At 47.0% G+C, this 24,467-nt stretch overlaps 1 protein-coding gene across 3 annotated transcripts in view; it reads left to right on the forward strand.

The window, feature by feature from the left end:
- CUL9 (cullin 9) overlaps positions 1–24,467 on the forward strand; it is a 352,312-nt gene that overhangs the window by 231,232 nt on the left and 96,613 nt on the right. For all 3 annotated transcript variants that reach the window (XM_085856907.1, XM_085856905.1, XM_085856906.1), the window contains 2 exons: positions 7,816–8,018; positions 8,542–8,805. In XM_085856907.1, the coding sequence (XP_085713033.1) occupies positions 7,816–8,018; positions 8,542–8,805 (467 nt within the window). The remainder of the gene's footprint in view (positions 1–7,815; positions 8,019–8,541; positions 8,806–24,467) is intronic.

Genomic DNA, 24,467 nt, shown 5'->3' on the forward strand with positions numbered 1-24,467 from the left:
CCCCCAAAAAGAGGCCCCTCCTTTACATGTCCTCTGACCTTTGACCTGCATCGCCCCTCCTCCACTCCAAAGCGCGGGGAAGTCAAATAGAAGGGACAGGCGGGGAAACCTGCGCAGCCTCGCAGTTCCCTCCTTGGCGCCTTTGTTTGCCATTCGGAAGCGAACGTAGTGGCGAAGATGTAGTAGCGTAGATGGTGGAGGTGGAATGGTTGCAGTGTGGTTGGCGCTGTGATGGGGATGGCGTGGTTGTTGAAATGTTGTGTGTTTGAAATAAAAGATAGAAAAAGAAAAATGGCGAACTCAAAGGATCGCAGCCCGAATGGATCACATAAGTTCCCTCTATACAACGGGTTTGGGCTAACTACACATGTACCTATGAAGATATCTCACCTGAGGGTCCTTTCTGGTGTAATGCGAATTTCCACAGCCGTAACAATATATTTAATATTATGCACACTATATATCATATATTTATTATTATTCACACTATTTATCATATATTTATTATTATCTATCTATATATTACTAAAACTCATGTATGTATGTATGTTCCCGAAATACAGCCAAAACGGTACACGATAGCACAAAAACTTTAGGGCCACCTTACTCACCATTTGCCTTCGGTGTGCAGTATCAAGTTTCTTTCAAATCAGGCAACAAAAAATTATTAATAAATCAATTCCCTATTCAGTCAAGTACTCTTCGGGAGTATTTGATCAATGCAAACAACCTCAGCGGTGTAGTTCGCTGGAGACATCTTTTTTTTCTTGAAATGATTTTTTTCATCAACCGCTGTCAACGGGAACCAAACGGGTTCACGGGTCATCTCGTACACACTATTTATCATATATTTATCATTATCGGGTTACCTAATTAATAACGTGATTTAATTTCCTGGGAACCACTCTACCGGATCAGATTACTTCTGTGGATCGGATGCAGCCGAGCGACACTGCCAAGGACGTACCGGCTAAAAGGAACGGATCGTTGGGAATAAAGTCCTGGCTAAACTTGGATTCGGACCATGCTGGACAATGGGAGAGAAGCCAAAAACGAGCAGGGAACATTCCTAATAATAATTAGTGAACAAGCAGGCGAGGAAAGGTATGATGTGGCACAGTGAAGGCTTATTGGGGTATGTAACGCAGGGATAGAGGAGAGAGGTGTGGTACGACAACAAATCAAGCAACTTACGAAAGCAGACACAGAGCAGACTTGACGCAAAATTAATAACAATAATGACAATAATGATCTTCTTCAGACTAACTTAACAGACAGGCGCCAGCACACTCAGACATACACAGATAAAGAAACCCCAATGAGAAGGGACTTTTGCAACCAGGGAGGGAGGGGAGTTGAGGTTATGCTCTCGGTACCTGGGCGCCCGATGGCACGAGGCGCCACCAATACGTTTCGGGAGGGGGGGATGCTCCATGGTGCGGTACCCATCAGTAGTTGCGTTGTCTCTGGCCCCAGCCGCACATGTCGACTGTGCTCGTGAAGGAGGAGCTTGAGTGGAAAAGGGCGGAGTCCAGAGTGTGAGGGTGTAGTGGGCGGGACCAGGCCGGTGGGTGGACAAGGCGAGGCGTGGGCGGAGACTAGAAGCATGAGGCGAGAACAGGAACACAGTGCGTGAAAACACACACACACACACACACACCGACGGAGGAACTTCATTTTTTATAGGGCCCGAAGCTCGGGGGGCGGGGCCATGCCGAATTCAACGTCATCGCCCGAATCGGGCGCTTCGATTGGCCCCGACTGCACTCTGACTCGATTGCACTCTGACTCCACAAGATGACATGAATTGCCCACACCAAAATCGGCACGCAAATCACAAGTTCGTATCAACAAGCAACAGCAATGGCATTCTACTCCTGAAGATGTGTGCCTCAAATGACCTAGTCATCACCAACACACTCTTCTGCCTCCCCAACCGTAAAAAGACATCTTGGATGCACCCACGCTCTGGGCAATGGCATCTGATTGATTATGTCATCACCAGGAAGAGGGACAGGCAGGACGTGAGAGTGACAATGGCCATGTATGGTGCCGACTGCTGGACTGATCATTGCCTCATCGTGTCCAAATTTAAGCTTGCATTCTGCCCATGACAAGACCCCAAGGTCAAAAGACTGCAAAGAGGCTCAACATCTCTAAGCTGAAGAGCAGCAAAGTTGCAGAAGAAATCTCCAGAGACCTTGATGGCAAGCTGGTGGACACACCCCATGATGACCAGGACAGCCTTGAAGAACAGTGGGTGGCTTTCAGAGATGCAGTCTACTCCATCGCCTTCGAACACCTTGGGCCAGCATCCCACAGACACCAGGACTGGTTTGACGAGAACGGTGAAGAGATACAGACACTGCTATCAGAGAAACACCAACTGATCGGAGCACACCAGAACGACCCCACGTCACAAGCGAAGAAAGATGCCTTTGCCAGAGCAAGAAAAAAAGTACAGAAGAAGCTCTGTGAGATGCAGGACGCATGGTGTAGTAAGAAGGCTGATGAAATCCAGGGCTACGCAGACAGTCACGACACCAAGCGTTTCTACGACGCATTGAAGGCGGCTGTGTATGGACCCCAGTCCTCTGGCTCTTCTCCCCTCCTCAGTGCAGACAGGACCCAGTTGCTGACAGAGAAAAAGCAGATTCTGGAGAGATGGGCTGAACACTTCAACCAGGTCCTCAATCACCCTGCTGATATCAACGACGAGGCCATCACTCGCCTACCTCAGATGGAGATCAACCAGGACCTTGACAACCTCCCGACAGAAGAAGAAGTCACAAAGGCCATCAAGCAACTTTCCTGTGGCAAAGCACCAGGATCAGATGCCATTCCTGCTGAAGTGTACAAAGCAGGATGCCCTGTCATGGTGCAGAAGCTGACTGAATTCTTCCAGTCCATGTGGAATAAAAGGAAGGTCCCACAACAGCTGAAAGATGCCAGTATAGTCCACATCTACAAGAGGAAAGGCAACCGCCAGTCTTGCGACAATCATCGAGGCATCTCCCTCCTGCCCATAGCTGGGAAGATCTTAGCTCGCATCCTGCTCAACCATCTCAATCAACATCTTGAGCAGGGTCTCCTTCCAGAAAGCCAGTGCGGTTTCCGTGCTGGACGTGGAACTGTCGACATAATATTTGCTGCACGGTAACTCCAGGACAAATGCCAAGAGCAGCACAGTGACCTGTTCATGACTTTTGTGATCTCACAAAGGCATTCGACACTGTCAGCAGAGATGACTTGTGGAAGATAATGCAGAAGTTTGGCTGTCCAAGCAAGTTAATCACGATTGTCCGTCAGTTCCATGATGGCATGATGGTGAAAGTGCAAGATGATTGAGATGAGTCGGAAGCCTTTCCAGTGACAAACGGCGTGAAGCAAGATTGTGTTCTTGCCCCAACACTCTTCATCATGGTCTTCTCTACCATGATGACTGATGCCTTCCATGACTGCCAGGATGGAATACACATCAGGTACAGGACTGACAGCAGGCTGTTGAACCTCAGGCACTTGCAAGCTGTTACAAAGGTGAAGGAGACCATCATCAGAGATCTCTTGTTTGCTGATGACTGCCCTCAACGCCTGCACAGAGCAGAAGATGCAGGATGAAATGGACTGCTTCTCACAGGCCTGTGACAACTTTGGTCTCTCCATTAGCACCAAAAAGACAAGTTATGTACCAGCCCGCGCATGGAAAGCCCTACCAGGAACCACATATCACGGTGAAGGGGCAGAATCTATAGGCTGTCGACTGCTTTACCTATCTGGGCAGTGCACTTTCGCGAGTGGTGAACATTGACGCTGAGGTTAATAACGATTGCCAAGGCCAGCGTTGCCTTTGGGCGACTCCATGAGAATGTTTGGGAGCGGAGGAGAGGACTCAGCCTTACCACCAAGCTGAAGGTCTATCGTGCAGTGGTACTCACCACTCTTCTCTATGCCAGTGAGACATGGACTGTCTACAGCAGACACGCCAAACAGCTCAACCACTTTCACCTGAGCTGCTTACGCAGACTCCTTTTCATCAGGTGGCAGGACAAAATTCCCGACAGAGGTCTTGGAATGGGCCGGAATCCCCAGCGTCCACACCCTTCTACGGAAAGCCCAAGCCAGATAGGCAGGTCATGTCGTTAGAATGTCCGACAGTCGACTGCCAAAACAGCTTCTGTATGGAGAACTGTGTCAGGGTAAGCGCTCAGTAAGGGGACAGAAGAAATGGTTTAAGGACTATATCAGTGTCCCTCAAAGACTTGGACATCAACCTCAGCACTTGGGAATCTCTTGCTCTGGCCCGTCCAACCTGGCGTAGTAAGCTCACCACAGGAGCCCGTGCAGCAGAGAACAGACGTACTGCAGAGGCCCAGAAGAAACGCAACATGCGCAAGGCCCGGGATACCTCCACTTCAACTGCAGCACCCATCCATTTATGTCCTCCGTGTGGGCGTGCCTTCCGGGCCCGGATTGGCCTCACCAGTCACTTCCGGACCCACAGTCACCAATCTTCCAACTGAAAGTGAAGTCATGGTCATCTTCGAACCCGAAGGACTAACAACAACAACAACAACAACAACAACAACAACAACAACACATTATTATACACAGACTATTTTTTTTTGTCAGGTCAGGTCAGATCAGATTAGATCTGTGATTTGCTACAGGTATCATGTAAACCTGCACTAACCTGCTTCATGGTCGGGTTGTCGGCAATGAAACCGTCTCCCCCACCAGGTTTCCTGGTGAGGAGGGTGGAGGATATGGACACCCAGCAGGATTAAAAACAAAACCTTTCAAAGGATGAAGGAGCTCCTTGTGAGCCAACAGCCATCCATATCTCGTGCCCAACTGTGTCTGTGGACATCCTCCTGCAGTTGCGTTACTTTTTATGAGGAAGTCGGTGGCAGGATTTGCGCTCCGACCACCGTAAAACCCTTCATTCCGCAAAACATAAAAAAGCACAAAAAAAATCTGAAAATCCACTCTGTACTTCCTGTGCAGCTGCCTTCTGCAGGGCAGCTCACCGGATGACGGGATTGGGGCAAAGCCTGCGGGACCCCAAATATTTGATGATAGGAGGAAAACCATGGGGTAATATTCCCGGGGCAGATTGCGGTCGTGTGTGTCGGGGTGGTGCTGAGGTGTCATCCACCAGATGGTGGTCTCCTTTGGTTAACCTGAAGCGGTCACTTCGGTTGGGTGCCTGGAATGTCCTATCCTTAAGAGAGGATGATCACCTGTCTCTGTTATCATCTGAGCTCAAGCATTTGGACATCGGTATTGCAGCACTGAGGTTTGGAGACCGGATTGTGGCGAGATCATGGTGGATGGTTACACCTACTGTATTGGTCTCATCACTCTGATGGTTACCATGCCCAAGGAGTTGCTGTAGCTGTGTCCAATAAACTTACTCAAATGATAATTGAGGTAACACTGGTCAACGAGCATATTATGAGATTATTAATTCATCACTCGATGGGTGTCATTTCCCTGGTCTCTGTTTATGCTCCGACTGAGGCGAGGGATCTCACCGTGAAGGACACATTCTATGCCACGCTTAAGTCTGTGGTTGATCAGTGCTCAAGGCGAGATACACTTCTAGTCTTGTGGGATTTCCATGCATCAACTGGAACTGATAGGGATGTTTATGAGACATTTGTTGGTCCCCATGAGTCTGTACTGTGAACCAGAAGAGCACCAAGTTCCTTGATTTTCCAATAAGGCATGGAATGAGAGTGGCTGGTTCATGGTTTCAGCACCCACAGGCTTATCGCTGGACTTAGTATTCCAATGCTGGTGGTGTGGCAAAGGAGATTGACCATGTGCTCATTGATGGTCGCTGGAGGATGATCCAGAACTGCAGGGTCGACCGGAGTGCTCAGTTCCTCAATACCAACCACAGGCTTGTTATATCAACTCTGAATTTGCACCTTAAATCCTGGAGAATGGTACCATCCCAGCCGAGGCTAGATGTTGGCAAGCTCAAGGATGAGAGAGTAGCTGAGGAGTTTGCGAGCAAGCTGAGTGGGAATTTGGGGGTGTCTGGGTGCTTTGGGGAATCCTGAAGAGTTGTGGAGTGCCTTCAAGACCACTGTCCTTGATGTTGCTGGTGGATTTCTTGGAACTCACGAAACGACGAAGAAGAATTTTGTCTCTCAAGGGACACTGGATAACATTGACCAGAGTTGCAGGGCCAGGCTGAATGGCAGAGCTGAACTGTTTAGGAAGCTGAGACATAAAACTGTATGTGCGCTAAGGGTGGACAACTCATCGTGCATAATTTTTTGTGATAATTATGATGTCGTAGGTCTCGTGGGGTGACAGCCATATTGGAAGAATGGAAAAACTTTGGACCTCCTGTATCTCCTAAACTGCAAGATGGAAAAAATTGAAACTCGGCACCAAGGATTGGAGGAGGAGGAGTTTGACTGTGACGTCATCGGTGAAGTAGTTTCCCGGTCAAAATTCGACGAGTAGAACGCTGCATTTGATCAGTGTGAAAAGTTGTGAGGTTCATCTCGGGAAATATTTAAACACAGAAAAAATTATTATGACATCATCTGTCATGTTTGGCCGCCAGTGTTTTACAAAAGAAGGGGAAAAAAATCTGCTTCTCCAGAACCGCTTTACAGATCGAAGAGAAACTGCATACAAATGATCGACTATCTGTGCTGAATAAATTTAATAACTATGACGTCATCGGTCATATGATCTGGCAGCCATCTTGGATTTACCTGAAAACCTTCAAAAATCTTCTCCAGAACAGCTGGACAGATTGAGGGGAAACTTCGTAGACATGCTCCGCATGGCTTGCGGATATTCGGATGATAAAGAATAATTGATAAGGCACGTGGTTCGGTTGCCATATTGGATTGAAAAACAAATTAATTAATGTTTTCTCTGGAACTGATAATCAAATAGAAGCAAAATTTTCCAAGTATCATCAAACCATATACCTGCACACAGTGTGGAAATGATGACGTCATAGGTCACGTGGTGTGGCAGCCATGTTGTTTTTAACATAAAACCTTCAAAAATCTTCTCCGTAACGGCTGAACAGATCGAGGTGAAACTTTACAGGTATGATCGTCCATCCATGAGGAACCAAAAGTTCTCCAACTATGATGTCCTAGATCACATCGTTTGGCACCTATGATTTCTTGAAGAATAAACATTTTAAAATCTTCTTCTGCAGAATGGCTTGACAGATCGAGGGGAAACTTCACTTACATGTTCCCCAAGCCTTGGCGATACCAGGGTGTTCACAAATAATTCATTGGTCACATGGTCTGGCAGCCATATTGGTTTGAATGAAATTATTTTTTAAAATCTTTCTCTCGAACCGCTTCATCAATCGATGTGAAACGTCACAGTTGTGATTGAGTCGACATGTAGAATACATGTTTTAAATTTTAACCTGATTGGATGCATGGTCCGACAGCCAGAATTATTTTAATATTTTAAATCTGGGTTCAAATATGTATAATGATGTAATAATGTGGGTGGAGGCATATCTCACGACGTCGTGACGTCAAAGGTTGTCGTTCTAATTTTTTTTTTATTTCTGTTTTTGGTGTTATCCTGCGAGTCAAATGCTAGGAAACATGAGAAAATAATTGGGTTTGTTCAGATGCATATACATTTTGGCCACAGCTCATTCTTCAGAAGTGAACACATGGCGATGACTCCAATTGCCTGTCTCTGAAGCTTTGCTCATCACCCAACATGTTCAATTTGGGCTCCGTGCTTCCATTACATACACTTATATTCTGTCTGATAATCATTGCTCATTTCTAATTTGGTCTCTTCCAGGTGTCTTGCAGTTAAATGAAGCTGTCTTGGAACGCCTTGAGAGGCAGCGACAGAACATGTCGCTGCTGCCTCCGCATTTGTCATCCCACAGTGGTACAGTCTTAGCCCACATGCTGGAGCGCAAGAAGCAGATCATCTCATGTGCTGTGATGCGTATCCTCAAGGCGGAAAAGCACATGCACATTGACAAACTCGTCTTTAAGGTGTGATTAATGCGTGTGTGTGTGTGTGTGTGTGTGTGTGTGTGTGTGTGTGTGTGTGTGTGTGTGTGTGTGTGTGTGTGTGTGTGTGTGTGTGTGTGTGTGTGCGCGCGCGCACGCGTGCATCTGTGAGCGTGTCTCTCTCCATGCACATGTGCATGTGTACGAACTGCTGTCCTCCCAGACTTGGAGCCAACACTCCAACCATTGTGCCACAAAGTCTGATTAATGTTTATTTTAATTTCCATTTGTTGTTGTTTTTGAGCACCAATGTATATCATCATGCACAACCTTTCAAAGAAATGTTCTTAATTGAGTAAAAATGATCTACTCCCTTAATAATCATTTTATTCACAGTTAGATCATGTTTATTTCATTTTGAGGGATATTGATGCAATCTGAGTTGTGTTGTGTTGCTTGTGTTGAGTTTCATGAAAAACCATTTATACTGTGTGAGGTTTTACTACTTTCATTCTTGTTTATGATTCCACATGTTTGTTTGTGGATGATTGTGTTGTGTGTACAGGTGATTGAAGCATGCCAAAAGGGTAACACAGGCTCTGGGAGACCCTCTCTTCCCCTGCTGTGTTGTGCTATGGATGTGAATACCTGTGTGGTGCAGATGCAGCAACAGGGCTATGTCGGACGCCGTGATGACAGTCCCCACATTGTGCTGTACCGTCCAAATGAGGGCATCATGCCCGGACGACGCCACGCTTACACTGACTGGCGTGGTCTCGAGCTCGCCAGAGAGATGCGGGCCACATCAAGTCCTGCTCATGACACCACGGTAGGTGTTGTATGAAGACATTACATGTAATATTACACAACTTAAAACATCGTATGCGTGATATCTTTCAAAATAATTACTTTGCAATAAATTCCCTGAGTCTTGATCTTATTAACCTTTTAAGTGTAAATCGACTATAAATGGTGTGTGCGCGCATGCGTGTGTGGATGCGTGTTTTTTGTGGAGTTCTACTGGCACTTTCTGATGTAGAGTGTGATGCACTAAAATGATAATCGTGACCTCCTGAATTGTTGATGAGACTCATTAATTACAAAGAATCAGGAAGAATTACTATGTTTTAAATGCATCCCATGTTGAGGTGTTTTTAACAGCTTAATAGGTCCTTCCATGGCATGGCATTCTAATCTATACTCATAAATGTCAGTCAGTCCGTCCCTTATTCTGTCCATCCGTACGTCTTCTCCATAACTCCATAACCATGAAACTGAGCGGCCCTCAACATGCATGCATACTAAGGGAACTTAAAGGTAGTGCATGAATGAAAATTGGATGTTTTGGGAAATTGTTTTTAAAAAACCCTTTTCAAGATAATTACACCCTTATTTAATTACCCTCTATCAAATCTCATCCTTAAGTCACCGCTGTCCCTCGCTGGGGTCTTAATTTGCCATTTTTGGGGCCTGCTCAACAATTCCTTGATATTGATATGCAACAGGCCGCAACGATTTCTTTACAATAAAGCTTTTTTTTTCCACTTTTCTCACTCATATCATCCAATGCCTGATCATCATACCTACGAAGCGCTGGATACATTGCAATGCTTATAAATGCCTGGAGACGCCAGCGTTCGTCGCTTTATTTCATTTCTGCACAGGCCATAACCACTCGAATCCCTTAATCTCAGCTGAATTTCAAAATTTTAACGTGTGTGTGTGTGTGTGTGTGTGTGTGTGTGTGTGTGTGTGTGTGTGTGTGTGTGTGTGTGTGTGTGTGTGTGTGTGTGTGTGTGTGTGTGTGTGTGTGTGTGCGCGCGTGTGTGTGTGCGCGTGCGTGCGTGCGTGCGTGCATGCGTGCACGCGTGCACACATCTTCAGCAATAGTAGTTCCAACTGCGTAAAAAAAAAAAAGTGTTCCTTTGTCCATTTGGGACATCGCTCGACATTCCAAGCGTCTCTGGGTGTATGGTGTTTATATGACTGATCGGTGATCGCTAATCACTTGCCAATCCAGCGGTTCCTTATCAACCATTTTATTGGAGAGTATGCTTGAGTGCTTTAGCCATTTGGCAATGGCTCTACAATATTCGCACTATCACTGAATATATCAATCAACTTGAACAAAGTTCAGGGCCATATCGCCTGCGTTTGGCCGTGCAGTGCCTCAGACTGTCGTTCACTTGCTGAAAACGTGCAATTTTATTTTACACCCCATTTCCCCTTTTTGTACGATCTATTATTATACGACCAACCACTTCGGCATAGATGGATGTATATATAAAAAGGAAATGTTTTGTTTTTTTAAACTTTCTTCAACTGTTTCGTTGGAGTGCTTGCTTGAGTGGTTTGTCACTCAGGTGAGCACCCTTCAAGCATCGATGGCGATACAGCGGCTCGATTCTCCATGGGGACATTTCCGGAGTTGTTTTCAGTTCTTACAAAGCAATGAATCACCACATCATTGCAGGATAGCTGAGCGGTACGCACACTTGCTCTAAGATGTCCAGCTTGGGTTTAAATGTTGAACCAGCTATAAAATGTCATCCCAGTGTTTCACAGGCGGGATGAATCATTAATGTGTGTGCTGTCTCCCGGGTGGATGTTAAACTGGATGTTACATCTGCCAGAATCCACCCGCCCCTCTCATCTACCCTTTCCCTCTCCCCCTCCTCACTTACCTCTCCCCCCTCGTCTCTCTCTCACCCCTCCGTCTCTCTCATCCCTCCGTCTCTCTCACCCCTCCACCTCTCTCACCCTCCGTCTCTCTCACCCCTCCGTCTCTCTCACCCCTCCGTCTCTCTCACCCCTCCGTCTCTCTCACCCCTCCGTCTCTCTCACTCTCCGTCTCTCTCACCCTCCGTCTCTCTCACCCTCCGTCTCTCTCACCCCTCCGTCTCTCTCACCTCTCCGTCTCTCACTCCCCCGTCTCGCTCACCCCCCCGTCTTGCTCACCCCCTCCCCCGGTCTCGCTCACCCCCTCCCCCGGTCTCGCTCACCCCCTCCCCCGGTCTCGCTCACCCCCGGTCTCGCTCACCCCCGTCTCGCTCACCCCCGTCTCGCTCACCCTCCCGTCTCGCTCACCCCCCGGTCTCGCTCACCCCCCGGTCTCGCTCACCCCCCGGTCTCGCTCACCCCCCGGTCTCGCTCACCCCCCGGTCTCGCTCACCCCCCGGTCTCGCTCACCCCCCGGTCTCGCTCACCCCCGGTCTCGCTCACCCCCCGGTCTCGCTCACCCCCCGGTCTCGCTCACCCCCCGGTCTCGCTCACCCCCGTCTCGCTCACCCCCCGTCTCGCTCACCCCCGTCTCGCTCACCCCCGTCTCGCTCACCCCCGTCTCGCTCACCCCCCGTCTCGCTCACCCCCCGTCTCGCTCACCCTCCCGTCTCGTTCACCCCCCGGTCTCGCTTACCCCCGGTCTCGCTTACCCGCCCGGTCTCGCTCACCCTCCCCCGTCTCGTTCACCCCCCCCGTCTCGTTCACCCCCCCCGTCTCGCTCACCCCTCCGTCTCGCTCACCCCTCCGTCTCGCTCACCCCTCCGTCTCGCTCACCCCTCCGTCTCGCTCACCCCTCCGTCTCGCTCACCCCTCCGTCTCGCTCACCCTTCCGTCTCGCTCACCCCTCCGTCTCGCTCACACCTCCGTCTCGCTCACACCTCCGTCTCGCTCACCCCTCCGTCTCGCTCACCCCTCTCCCCTCTCTTAAGGGGACTGTTCAGGACTGATGGTTTAGTTTTAAATTTAAAATTTCTTCCCCATGTGTAGCATGTGCAAATCAGATTTGGAGTGAGCCGACCGGAGGGATGCAAAGGTCGCTGCATGTGCTGGCATGCATGCAAGCAAGCCTTTGCCAGGTAGATAGTGTGGGTTTTAAATGCTCCCACCAGTTTTATATAGAACCCGGCGGTTAAAAAGAAAATGTTGCTGTTTGGGCACGTTTTATCACCCTTCCCTTCCCTTTACACTGCCTTCCCTTCCCCACCCCTCATGCCACCTTCCCTTCCCCTCGCGCTGCCTTCTCTTCCCTTCCTCTCCTATCATGCTACCTTCCGTCCCCCTACTCTCACGTTTACCTCCTCCCAAACCCCCCTCTCCTCTCCACCCCCTGCTATGGATTACACCCCCCCTGCCATCGATTACACCCCCCCCAGACACACACACTCCTCCACAAGTCCCACTTCCAAACGCAAATTGAGAACCCCTCCCATCATGCTTACCTGCTCCCGAAATCCCCTCCCCCTTTCCTCCCCCTTCCTCTCTCCCTCATCCTCCTCGCTCGCACACCCCCCCCACCCTGGAGTTTATGGTGATGTTTGGTGAGGCATTGCTCTCACCACCCCTCCCCCCCACCCCTGTTCCTTGCTTTTCCACCCCTTCCCTAGCTCTCCACTTCTTCTCTCCCTCCTCCTGTCCTAGGAGGACTAATGACTAATGTTTACTGTCCAAGTGCTAACTCTGAAAGAGCTGCCTTTCTGTATAAGTTGGCAGAATTTGTAAGCACCATTGACTTGACCATGTTGTTGTGTCTGGGGGGGGGGGGTGACTACAACTGCACCCCCAACCCACAACTTGATCGGAACACTTGTGAGCCTCATACACCCAGTGTAAGGCCTTTGGCACAGCTTGTTAAAAAGTTTAAACTGGTGGATGTGTGGCGTGTACAAAACCATAATACCCGTCAGTATACATGGGTTTGTGCATCAAGAAATCTTCTCACGATGGCTCACCTAGACAGATGCCGGAGGGCAGTTTTGTGTCTCCTTCCGAAGAAAGGAAATCTACATGAGACCGCAAATTGGTGGCCTGTGTCACTCCTCAACAAGGACTATAAAATATTGTTAAAAGCACTTGCAACCCGTCTAAAGGAAGTCATCTCTTTCTTGATTGGCACTGATCGGTCATATTGTGTTCCAGAACGTTCCATGTATGATAATATTTTTTGGTGAGAGACTTGATCAGTCTCGGTCGAACTAATTTCCCGGTTTGGGTTTATTACTTTTAGATCAAGAAAAAGCTTTTGACATTGTTAACCATTCTTTTTTGTTTGCTGTATTGAGGAGAACAGGGTTCAGGGGAAAATTTATTTCTTATGTTAAGTTATTGTACAAAAATGCATATTGTCTGCTGAAGGTAAATAATAGACTTTGTCACCCTTTCCCCTTTCAGCGAGGCATCCGTCGGAGTTGTGCTCTATCAGGCATGTTCTACAATCTATCCGTTGAACCTTTATTAGCTTTACTCTGGAACTCAGTGTTCGGAGTCTCTCTTTCACAAAACTCCAAAGTAGTTGTTTCAACTTGTGCTGATTATATTTGTGTTGCGATTTCAAAGCAAACAGATGTTTCTGAGGTCTTTCGTTGTCTTACCCAGTTTGAGCTCACTTCTACTGCAAGGGTAAATTGGAATAAAAGTGTAGCTTTTTGGGTGGGCCCCAGATCGCCTTCCTCGTCCCTGCCTGTTTTACCAGGAGGAATACTTTTAAATATGAGGGGTTTAAATATTTAGGCTTATTTCTAGGAATTGAAGCGTATGAACAAAAAAATTGGGAGAGCTTCCTGGAAAAAAATTAAATTGAAATTGGCAAAGTGGAGAAGATTGTACCAACTTCTCTCGCTTGAGACACGGGTGACAATCACAAACAACTTGGTGGTTCCTTTTATTTGGCATAGTTATCCCATTCAAACCTCCGAAATACTTGGTCACAGGCATTCAGAGGGTTCTGACTGATTTTTTCTGGGGTGGCCACCATTGGCTGGGTCCAGACGTGGTCTGCAGACCCTGAAATGCGGGTGGTCAGAACCTGATGCATTTCCCAAGTCGGATAATGGTGTTCTGGATTTCTACGATTAAGCGCCTTCGTACAGAGTGTGTTCCTTGGCGACCTTTCACAAATGTCTGGCTGCAGAACACAGAATGTCTGAAATATGACCGTGAACTTTTCCTCATCAACCTGCACCACGTTGACGTGTCTCAGCTCCCCGTTTTTCATCGGAGCCTTTTGAATGCTTGGCCAAGTCCTCGGAGTGAAACGTTTAGAGGTATCATACGATGCCCAAAAGTTTGTACATGAGCCATTAGTTCAGAATCCTTTATGCTCTGGAATTTCAATCTCCAGGTCATTGATGCATTGTTTCACCAGTGTTGGAATAAACAGAGAGCGAGACCTGTTGGAGCTCCTTGAATGCCTGGCTTACCTGTAAGCTCACTTTCATTAAAAACTGGTGTTCATTCTGCTCGAATAGTGGAAAATGTCTTGAAAGCAGTTATTCAAACCTTTCATAGATTAAACATCGGGTAGACTGGGGTGGATGAAGTGGGAGACTCACGTCTCTATTTACCTGAACTTCAAATTGCCTCAAAAAAACAAGAGGGTGTGTTCTCAATTGGTGTGTTTCATATCATGGAGAAAACGGCTATCGACAAGATATGTCTGGAAGCATGTATACCTGGTTTTACAAAAGTGTTAAAAAACCGGCAGAATGAGACCTTACCTGCTGGAGCTTTTTAAACTCCACTTTGGAACAAAATGTATAGTTCTCCAACTCTTGGACGAACAGGAGACCTGAATTGGAGATGAGCACACCAAGCCCTGGTCACGCAGACATTACTCCATAAGTTTAACTTTGCTGTTCTGATTTTTTATCCTTTTTGTGATTTAATTGAAAATGTGGCCCACACTTTTATTGAATGTAAGAAATTGGTACCCCTCTTTCTCTTCCTTCAACAGATATTCTATAATTTTTTTTTCCTTTCCAGTCTTTATTTATGGAATCGAGGGGGATTCTAAGAGTGAACCAGTACTCTCGTTTTTGTCTTTTCTGTTGGCTATTGCTAAACTGGCAATTTATAAAACCAGGAAAGCAAAATTGAAGGGAAAAAATGTAAATGTGCTTTTCTGCTTTAAAGGTACTCGTACGTGCCCGTAAAAAATAAAAAAATAAAAAAATAAATATTCAAACCGCGAGCAACAAACAACAACCACGCAGGCCGTTTCTTCACTCTCGAGTGCCCGTATGTGCGTGGCCCGGAAGTTCGAATATTATTCGCAGTTACGATTATTCGCAATTTAGTTTTAATACCCAATTATTCAATTAGCGCCAACGTATTTTACCTTTTCGCAATGTCGTGGCAAGGAAAAACAAAAAGAGAAGAGAAGAGAGAGAGAAAAAAATTATTTTCTGGTTCAGAGCATACCAGCACTCTGATTTACCGAAATTTATACACCGTCTAATATGAAAACGATCATAACTTGGGGCATTGTGTTTATCTATAAATGCGCAGAAGAAATCGAGAAATTATTAGAATACATGAAGTCATCATTATCCGGAAGTCCGTACGTTGTAACCCGTAATGGGGAACGCGGCTGAGCTTCCCTTCCCCATCGGCCACGCCCACGCAACAACGTGTCTTCCCATTGGTTTGGTAAATAAATGGCCATAACTTGGGAAGCACTTGTCCGATTAATATCAAACCTTGAAAAGGCACATCCTCAGGTCCCCAGCAATATATCTGGCAAGTTTCAATTAGATCGGACCAGTGGTTGTCGAGAAACAACGGTCACACACAGACACACAGACACACAGACACACAGACACACAGACACACAGACTCACAGACTCACAGACACACAGACACACAGACACACAGACACACAGACACACAGACACACAGACACACAGACTCACAGACTCACAGACTCACAGACACACAGACTCACAGACACACAGACACACAGACACACAGACACACAGACACACAGACACACAGACACACAGACACACAGACACACAGACACACACATTGCTGGAATTATAGATAGATGGTTTCGGCACGAGTAAAAATGGAGCAAGCTTATCTCTTGAGTTTGGACATTGTGGGTGATCAGTGGTACACTGATGAGGTTTTGAACCTCTTTTTGTTATGTAATCTGTTTTGTAAAAGTGTAAAGTACTTGCACTTACTTTTGGCATCTGTGTATCATTCTGTGATGTTTGACATTAACATATATCCTTGTTTGTATTGTTTTTGTTGAATATATTTTTGCTGTAAAAACGTTTTGGATTTGTTTTTATGGAGTGTGCTTTTTCTGGTGCGTTTTGATACTTTTATGATAAAAGTATACAAAACTCTCTCTCTCTCTCTCTCTCTCTCTCTCTCTCTCTCTCTCTCTCTCTCTCTCTCTCTCTCTCTCTCTCTCTCTCTCTCTCTGTCTCTCTCTCTCTCTCTCTGTCTCTCTGTCTCTCTGTCTCTCTGTCTCTCTGTCTCTCTGTCTCTCTGTCTCTCTGTCTCTCTGTCTCTCTGTCTCTCTGTCTCTCTGTCTCTCTGTCTCTCTGTCTCTCTGTCTCTCTGTCTCTCTGTCTCTCTGTCTCTCTCACCTCCCTCTTACTCCCTCCCATCCTCACCCCCCACCCCCACCACCCCGGTTAATATTCCCTTCAGCAAACATTGAAAAAACAAAAACAATTTCACTTCCGATTGTTCGCACGTGGCTGTATAAGCCTCTCGGCGAGAACAAGAGAAGTGTTTTTTTATGTGTTTTGCGTGTTTTGTTGTCGTGATTTGTGTCAGGGGATGTGGGAATGTATTTATAAATGTGTATTTGTGTTAGTGTATTGAAAGATCCAGGGGGAGGCCTCGTGTTAAGTTTAGCATTTAATTCAGTCGGTGCCTTGGGAGTCGGTGCCAAATCCTGGTATTGGCTCAGTGGTTAGGGTAGTGGCTTGGGATCCAAGGGTCCTGAGTTCAAGCCCCGTTGGCCACTGAATTAATACACACCAGGGGGTTGACTCAGCCTGTCATCCTTCTGAGGTCGGCAAACTGAGTACCAGCTTACTGGGATATTTGAGCCATTCGAGGTCAGAAAATCATCTATGGCAGTGGGTCGATGAGGCACGAATTAGCGACTGCTAATATACTTGCAGAACGGTTATGAAGTGCACTCCGCCTTATGGGGGAGACCGGTTCAAGCGAACACCACGATCTACAATAGGGCTGGCAACCACTGTAGATTATTTCTGCCATCAAGAGGCAAAATTCCCGAGTACGCCCGATCAGATGATGATGATGCCTTGGGAGTATGTGGGTGAAAAAGGGTATAAATAGAGACTGAAGGATAAAGGAAGAGGAGTTCATAAAATGTGATGGTTGCTCAATGTGGGCCACACTAACAATAGGCGAAGCAGTGGAGTCCCACTGTTGCAGTAAGTGTGAGGAAATATCCCACTTGAGATGGTTATTACTGGGTTGAAGGAACAGATAGATAATTTGCAGCAAGTAGCAGAATGTGAGAAATTTGTCTAATAGTTGGTTATGATCGGAAAGTGAGATTGTTGAGGATATTGGAAGTGGTGAGGGTGCACCAGGAGCAGGTAGTGGTGAGGGTGCATCGGGATCAGGCAGCAGTGAGGGTGCACCGGGAGCAGGCAGCAGTGAGGGTGCACCGGGAGCAGGCAGCGGTGAGGGTGCACCGGGAGCAGGCAGCGGTGAGGGTGTACCGGGAGCAGGCAGCGGTGAGGGTGCACTGTGAGCAGGCAGTGAGTGCAGGTAGCATTGAGACAGCGGGCTCAGGCAGCGGTGGTGCAGCGGGCACAAGCAGCGGTGGTGCAGCGGGCACAGGCAGCGGTTGTGCAGCGGGTGTAGGCAGCGATGTCGGTGCAGCAATAGAAATTGGTAGACATGAGGTATGGGAGATCGTTTTTGTGGGTGATGAGACAATTAGATATGTAGATTCTTCATTCTGCAGGAAGGATTGTGGACATAGAATTCTGTGCAGTTTTGAAGGAGCAGGACTTAAGCCTGTATCTCACTGGGCTGCGACAGCTCACGACTAGTTGGAGACACAAAATTGCGATAAAATAGCGATAATTTTCACTTGGAATAGCACTGAATTTATTTTTGCGTATGTCTCACGAATATCTCACATTTGCGTGTCTCACGTCATTGAGAACAAATTGCGATATAATTACGAAACTCTCAGGGGTCCCATGACAGATTATCATTTTTTTCTCCAATCAGTCACAATTTAGTTTCATAGGTCGCCAATCCCTCACAAAGTTGTCACACATTTGTCGCACCTTCTGACTCACTGAAACTAAATTGAGAAGGGTTCGAGACCAGTTCGAGACAACCGCGACGACTGCGACTATTTTGAGAGAAAATTTGTCGCACAATTTTTTTGAACATGTTCGAAATTCAAGCGACACCAGAGCGACATCCTGTGACTTACACGAGGAAATTGAGAACCACCGCAAACGTTTGGAGACATTTTGGAGAATCCCGTTCGCATTTTGTCGCGAGCTGTCGCATCCCAGTGAGATACAGGCTTTCGGGACATGGAAGGAAGGGTAAACGATATTGTATCGGGTCATGGCAGGAGAAGTTGGTTATGGTACACCTCGGTGTGAATGATGTAGGGAAAATTTACTCGTTTCTAATGATATTGGGAAGGTTTCCGCAACCAGCAGCCATAAGCTGCATATGAAATAATAATAATAATAATAATGATGATAATAATAATTCAAGAAAATAAACTTAATTTTTTTTGTTCATAAATACAGGGAAATAATACTTTTATTTTATGTTCTTCATAACTCTTTTGTTCATGAAAATAAATGGTACAAACACAATGCACAAACATGGTAATTAAGGGTACAGTTTGGACAAATTTTAAAATGGAAGTCCATAACCCTATTTTCCCCATTACCCCCTAAGTTTGTGGAGTTGCGGTTCATGTTGATTTTCAAGAACTTACCCTGCAAATGGTGAGGCCTTCCTGTATATAATTAAACACTGCATGGGGTATCGTGTTCTATGAACTCTCCAGTTGCATTATTTTTGGTGAAATTATTGTCCAGTCTAACCTATTTGCTAGGTTTTTCGGAATAATCTGTTTTTATGCCTCCACTAACAGTCGCCGGTGGCATTATGCTTTCGGGTTGTCTGTACGTACTTACGTACGTCCATGCTAATTTTCTGTTTTCTCTGGAACCACTTATTCGATTGACACACAATTTTCACCATGGGTGTGAAGACTCGTGTAGAATATTTTAATGATAATTATGACATCATATGTCACGTGGTATGGCAGTCATGTTGGAAAAAAGGAAAAACTTTGGATCTCTGCATAAAAATTGAAACTTGGCACGTGTGAAGTACTTCCCATGGTAGCCAGGCAGCAGTTGTCACCTACTTCAAGAATTTTGCCAACTTTGATTTTTCACTTTTATTTGTTCAAGGACATCACAATGAATCACTTTCAACTTGTCTTCTAATTTTCAGTTAAGTATTTCACTATGTGAGGGCGCTTTTTCAAAATGGCTGCCAAAATCATAAAAAAAAGCTGTTAACGTAATTTTCACCAATAATTCCAGCAATTTAGAATGATATTTTCTTATGTTTTGGCCAAATGATCTTCAAGTAAGTTTAACAGTAAGCTTATGTATCAAAAACATTGTAGTTAACGACTCAAAGAGGGCGCATTTCTCCAAGATGGCGGCCAAAATCATTAAAAAATTCCCTTAAAATGTATCATTCATTATAAAGATTACCATTTTGGTTCAAATTCAACTGAAAATGTTCACCTTTATGCAGTGTCCCTAATGTTTTCACTAGTTAAAGATGATTTCCTTCAATACTTGACATATTAAGGTTTTAGTGATTTGGATACACCTTAACTCAATCAATTGTTGTGTACTCATAGACAATACTGTTGTAGGCCTACAGATGAAATATGTGTGGTGGTCTGAGAAAACCCATCGGAAGTTGCGATGGACAAGTTCCTTGTTTAAAACGGTCATGCAACCAAACAATTTATTGTTTTTTCTGCCTATCGTTACCATGTACGCTTATTCAAAAGAGTATGGAACAAGCAGGTCCATACTCTTTTGGAATAAGCGTGCATGTTAACAATGGGAAGTAAACATAAATTGATATGTGTTTGTTCAAACGAGGAGCTTGTCCAACGCGACTTCTGATGGGTTTTCCCAGACCACCATACGTTATTGTTACACTTTTTGGACAAGTATCCTGACATCAATTTTGTTTAGTTACCAATACTTGTGAAGTATAATGAACATTTTCCATGCAATACCATTTGAAGTTCAAATTATATCTCGTAAGTTCATCACCCCTGTATTGTCTATGGCAGATCAATATTATAGTGCCTGTCAAATATGAACTGGTCTAAAAAAGCTCCTCCTCTTCTTCTATTTCTGCAATATAGTCCTCTGAATTTTCAAAACCATCACCACATCCGCAAGCATCGGTGCACACCAGTGTATTATTTCGCCATCCACATCTGTTTGTCATGCAGGAACTGCTACAGGAACAGCTTTGAAGCTCCAAAAGAGCTTTTGGTGCTGGTGGATTTTAACTTAATACTGGTATCAAATTACCATCCTGAAGTTGCCAAGAATAGTTGGTTGGTGGTGGGAATGTTGGGGCATGGCTTGCAGGATGACTTCCACACCAACGCCATAAAAAACGCCCGTTCTGTGTGAGGTTTTAATGTTCCGAGGGCGGGAGGGAGTTGCCGGCCCTCCTTTCCATTCTGTGCAAACAGGGACCACCGTAACTCTCTTACACTCTCTCCACTTCCAGATGGCTTGTACAAAATGCATACGTAGCGTTCCATCTGCTTGAAAACCCACTCTGGCACTTCAGTACTTCTTCCAAAAGCAGTAAATGCATCTAATATGGGGCCATCACTTCTCATAAATGCCTTGAAATGACTTGTGGCTCCCTTTCCAGCAAATGTGCCCATGTTGTCTGTCCCTTTGAAGGCATACCATCCCACCAAGGCATTCTCTCTCTCTCTCTCTCTCTCTCTCTCTCTCTCTCTCTCTCTCTCTCTCTCTCTCTCTCTCTCTCTCTCTCTCTCTCTCTCTCTCTCTCTCTCTCTCTCTCTCTCTCTCTCTCTCTCTCTCTCTCTCTCTCTCTCTCTCCTCTCTCTCCTCTCTCTCCTCTCTCTCTCTCTCTCCTCTCTCTCCTCTCTCTCCTCTCTCTCCTCTCTCTCCTCTCTCTCCTCTCTCTCCTCTCTCTCCTCTCTCTCCTCTCTCTCCTCTCTCTCCTCTCTCTCCTCTCTCTCCTCTCTCTCCTCTCTCTCCTCTCTCTCCTCTCTCTCCCTCTCTCTCCTCTCTCTCCTCTCTCTCTCCTCTCTCTCCTCTCTCTCCTCTCTCTCTCCTCTCTCTCCTCTCTCTCTCTCTCTCTCTCTCTCCTCTCTCTCTCTCTCTCTCTCTCTCTCTCTCTCCTCTCTCTCTCTCTCTCTCCTCTCTCTCTCTCTCTCTCTCTCTCTCTCTCTCTCTCTCCTCTCTCTCCTCTCTCTCTCTCTCTCTCTCCTCTCTCTCCTCTCTCTCCTCTCTCCTCTCTCTCTCCTCTCTCTCTCTCTCTCTCTCTCTCTCTCTCTCTCTCTCTCTCTCTCTCTCTCTCTCTCCCCTCTCTCTCTCCTCTCTCTCTCCTCTCTCTCTCCTCTCTCTCTCCTCTCTCTCTCCTCTCTCTCTCTCTCTCTCTCTCTCTCTCTCTCTCTCTCTCCTCTCTCTCTCTCTCTCTCCTCTCTCTCCTCTCTCTCCTCTCTCTCCTCTCTCTCTCTCTCTCCTCTCTCTCCTCTCTCTCCTCTCTCTCTCTCTCTCTCTCTCTCTCTCCTCTCTCTCCTCTCTCTCCTCTCTCTCCCTCTCTCTCCTCTCTCTCCTCTCTCTCCTCTCTCTCCTCTCTCTCTCTCTCTCTCTCTCTCTCTCTCTCTCTCTCTCTCTCTCTCTCCTCTCTCTCCTCTCTCTCCTCTCTCTCTCTCTCTCTCTCTCTCTCTCTCTCTCTCTCTCTCTCTCTCTCTCTCTCTCTCTCTCTCTCTCTCTCTCTCTCTCTCTCTCTCTCTCTCTCTCTCTCTCTCTCTCTCTCTCTCTCTCTCTCTCTCTCTCTCTCTCTCTCTCTCTCTCTCTCTCTCTCTCTCTCTCGTTTATGGTAGCTTTCCCAGATTGGTATCATCCTTTTTTCCAAAGTAAGCAGGTCATTGGAGGAAGCAATGGATAGGTACCTGTGAGAAAAATAAGGACATCTGTATCTACGGAAAATACATCGAATTTGGCATTCTTGTCTTTGTGCATGACATCGATAGCATTTAACAAGACCAACTGGTCACCTTCCTCCAGGTTGTGATGCCCTGCAGTCATTTCTGACATTGGCACTATGTCAGACAAGTTGCCATTGGATTTCATCAGTGTGTGATGCATCACCAGAACCATCTTTGGGCTTCCTTTGTAATGATCTAGCAATTTATCCGTGAGATATTGGGTGAGTTTTGCTTTAGTGTCAATGTGTGCCAGAAATGACTTCACATTCTTGATCTCTGTAGAATCATTAACATGGTAATGAATGCATGTGTTCTTTTTGGTCCTCTTATCTCATGTTGTTTCCTTAAGAGACCCAGCTAGATACTGGTCAAAGACTACTCGAATTTCCTTATATATGGTTTACTCATGCTGTCAATGATTTCAACAAATGTGGCTGCAAAATGAGCAGCGGTAAACCTCTCATCTGTCTTTGTCACCATGTTGACAATGCACATTGCGTTTACTATCAGAATTGGTGTTGCTGTGTCACCATTTGCATCTTCTTCTGAAGGCTGATTTACATCTTCTGGTAGAGGCAGATTCATGACAGATTGCACTACCTGGGATTTACCAGAGAGCATTATCATTCGACCATCTGGCTGAAAGTTGGATGGTGGAGTACTGTCAAATTTAGAGTGTACGAGGTGCAGTGGAACACGAGAAGCAAGAGCGTCAGCATCAACTCCGCTTTATTGTGCGTCCGGATGTACATTCCTGTCACCCCTAGCGGGCGAGTCATGATATACGAAAACCCAATCACGTGATACAGCACACTCCTCCCCTCGTAAAATGACAAGTCAAATGATGAAAGGACAATCATAACATGACCACCCGAAACCAATCAACACTCGTAATCCTCCAAGTACCGCAGCCGCACCCTGACCCGCCTCGGACGGGCAGAGCCGCCAGACAGCCCAGGCTCAGACGCCTCCCGGCTCGGTCGAGGTAACACCCTCGCCGGACTCGCGCCATCCGCAATAACAACCGCCCCCGACCGACCAGCCTGCCCGACATCCCCGGGCAGGACACAATCAGGCGAAGACCCCCCTGGGCGTCGGCACATCCGGCCCTGGCGATGCAACGTCTGGCCCCGGCGACATTACAGGTGGGGGTCCCACGTCGTTCGGCCCGGGGGGACGAGGTGGGGGGGTGACGCTGGACAGCAATCATGCATTTGGTCCACGTGCCGCTTCCACACCTCCCCATCATCAGTCCGCACCATGCAATTCGCCGGCCCCAGTACCACCGAGACCACAGCCGGCACCCATTTGGAACTGTGGAAATAATAGCGCACCATTACCCGCTGCCCCACCTCGAAACCGCGCAGCAGCGTCGGACGCGGCACCGCCCCACTCCCTGACCCTCCAGGTCGCAGCAAATCCAGTCTGGACCGCAATGCCCGTCCATAGAGACGAATGGCAGGCGAATCACCCGTGACAGGATGAATCGCGTTCCTGTAATGGAGCAAAAAGACATCGACCACTGTCTGCACAGGTGCAACACCCCCCTGCGCAAAGCCCGTTTCAACATCTCAACAAACGACTCAGCCTGCCCATTCGTCTCAGGATGATACGGTGCGGACCTTAGATGTCGAATACCATTTTGATGCATAAACTCATCAAATACACCTGCGATGAACTGCGGACCGTTATCAGAGACCAGGATCTCCGGTAATCCTTTATTAGCAAAGATCGTCCGCAGTTTCTCTACTGTAATGTTTGCTGATGTATGCTGCATAACTACAACCTCCGGCTATTTCGAGAATGCATCAGGGTCAGGTATGGGAGCATGTGCCAGAACAGCGCGTCGCTGCGTCCACTTTCCGCCGGTACTCCAGGGGCCTCCGTCTGGCCATCCCCCAGGCAGATGCCAGGCCCATCCCCATCTCCTTGAGATGATGGTCAACCTGCTGCAACCATGAGGCACGTGGTCGGCCCACTGGCCTCCTCCACTCATGAGACTCCCTCGCTGAGAGAATCCGGTGAGCAGGATCAGCGTCAGGAAAACGAGCCACATGTCCATACAGCCGCAGCTGACGCTCACGGACTATGCAGGTAACAAATCTCATCCGAGTCTCTCTCAGCAACCGCTCGGACACAAAACCCGACCAGCGATAGCCAAGGATTCTCCGAAGAGACCTGGTACCAAAGGAATTAAGTCTCCGTCTCAGATCCTTGGTCAGAGTCCAAGTCTCGCACCCATAGAGCAAGACTGGAAGTACCAAGGACCTGAAGACTCGGACTTTCGTCCTCCCGCACAGGTACCGGCAGCGCCACACCCCATGATCCAGTGAATCCATGACTCCCCAGGCCCGACCCAGACGTCTATTGACCTCCGGCTCACAACCTGCGGAGACATGAATATCACTGCCAAGGTAAGTGAATCTATC

This window comes from Eptatretus burgeri, chromosome 15 (genome assembly GCF_056783735.1).
Source record: "Eptatretus burgeri isolate ZD-2024b chromosome 15, Ebu_testis_v1, whole genome shotgun sequence".
NCBI lineage: Eukaryota > Metazoa > Chordata > Myxini > Myxiniformes > Myxinidae > Eptatretus > Eptatretus burgeri.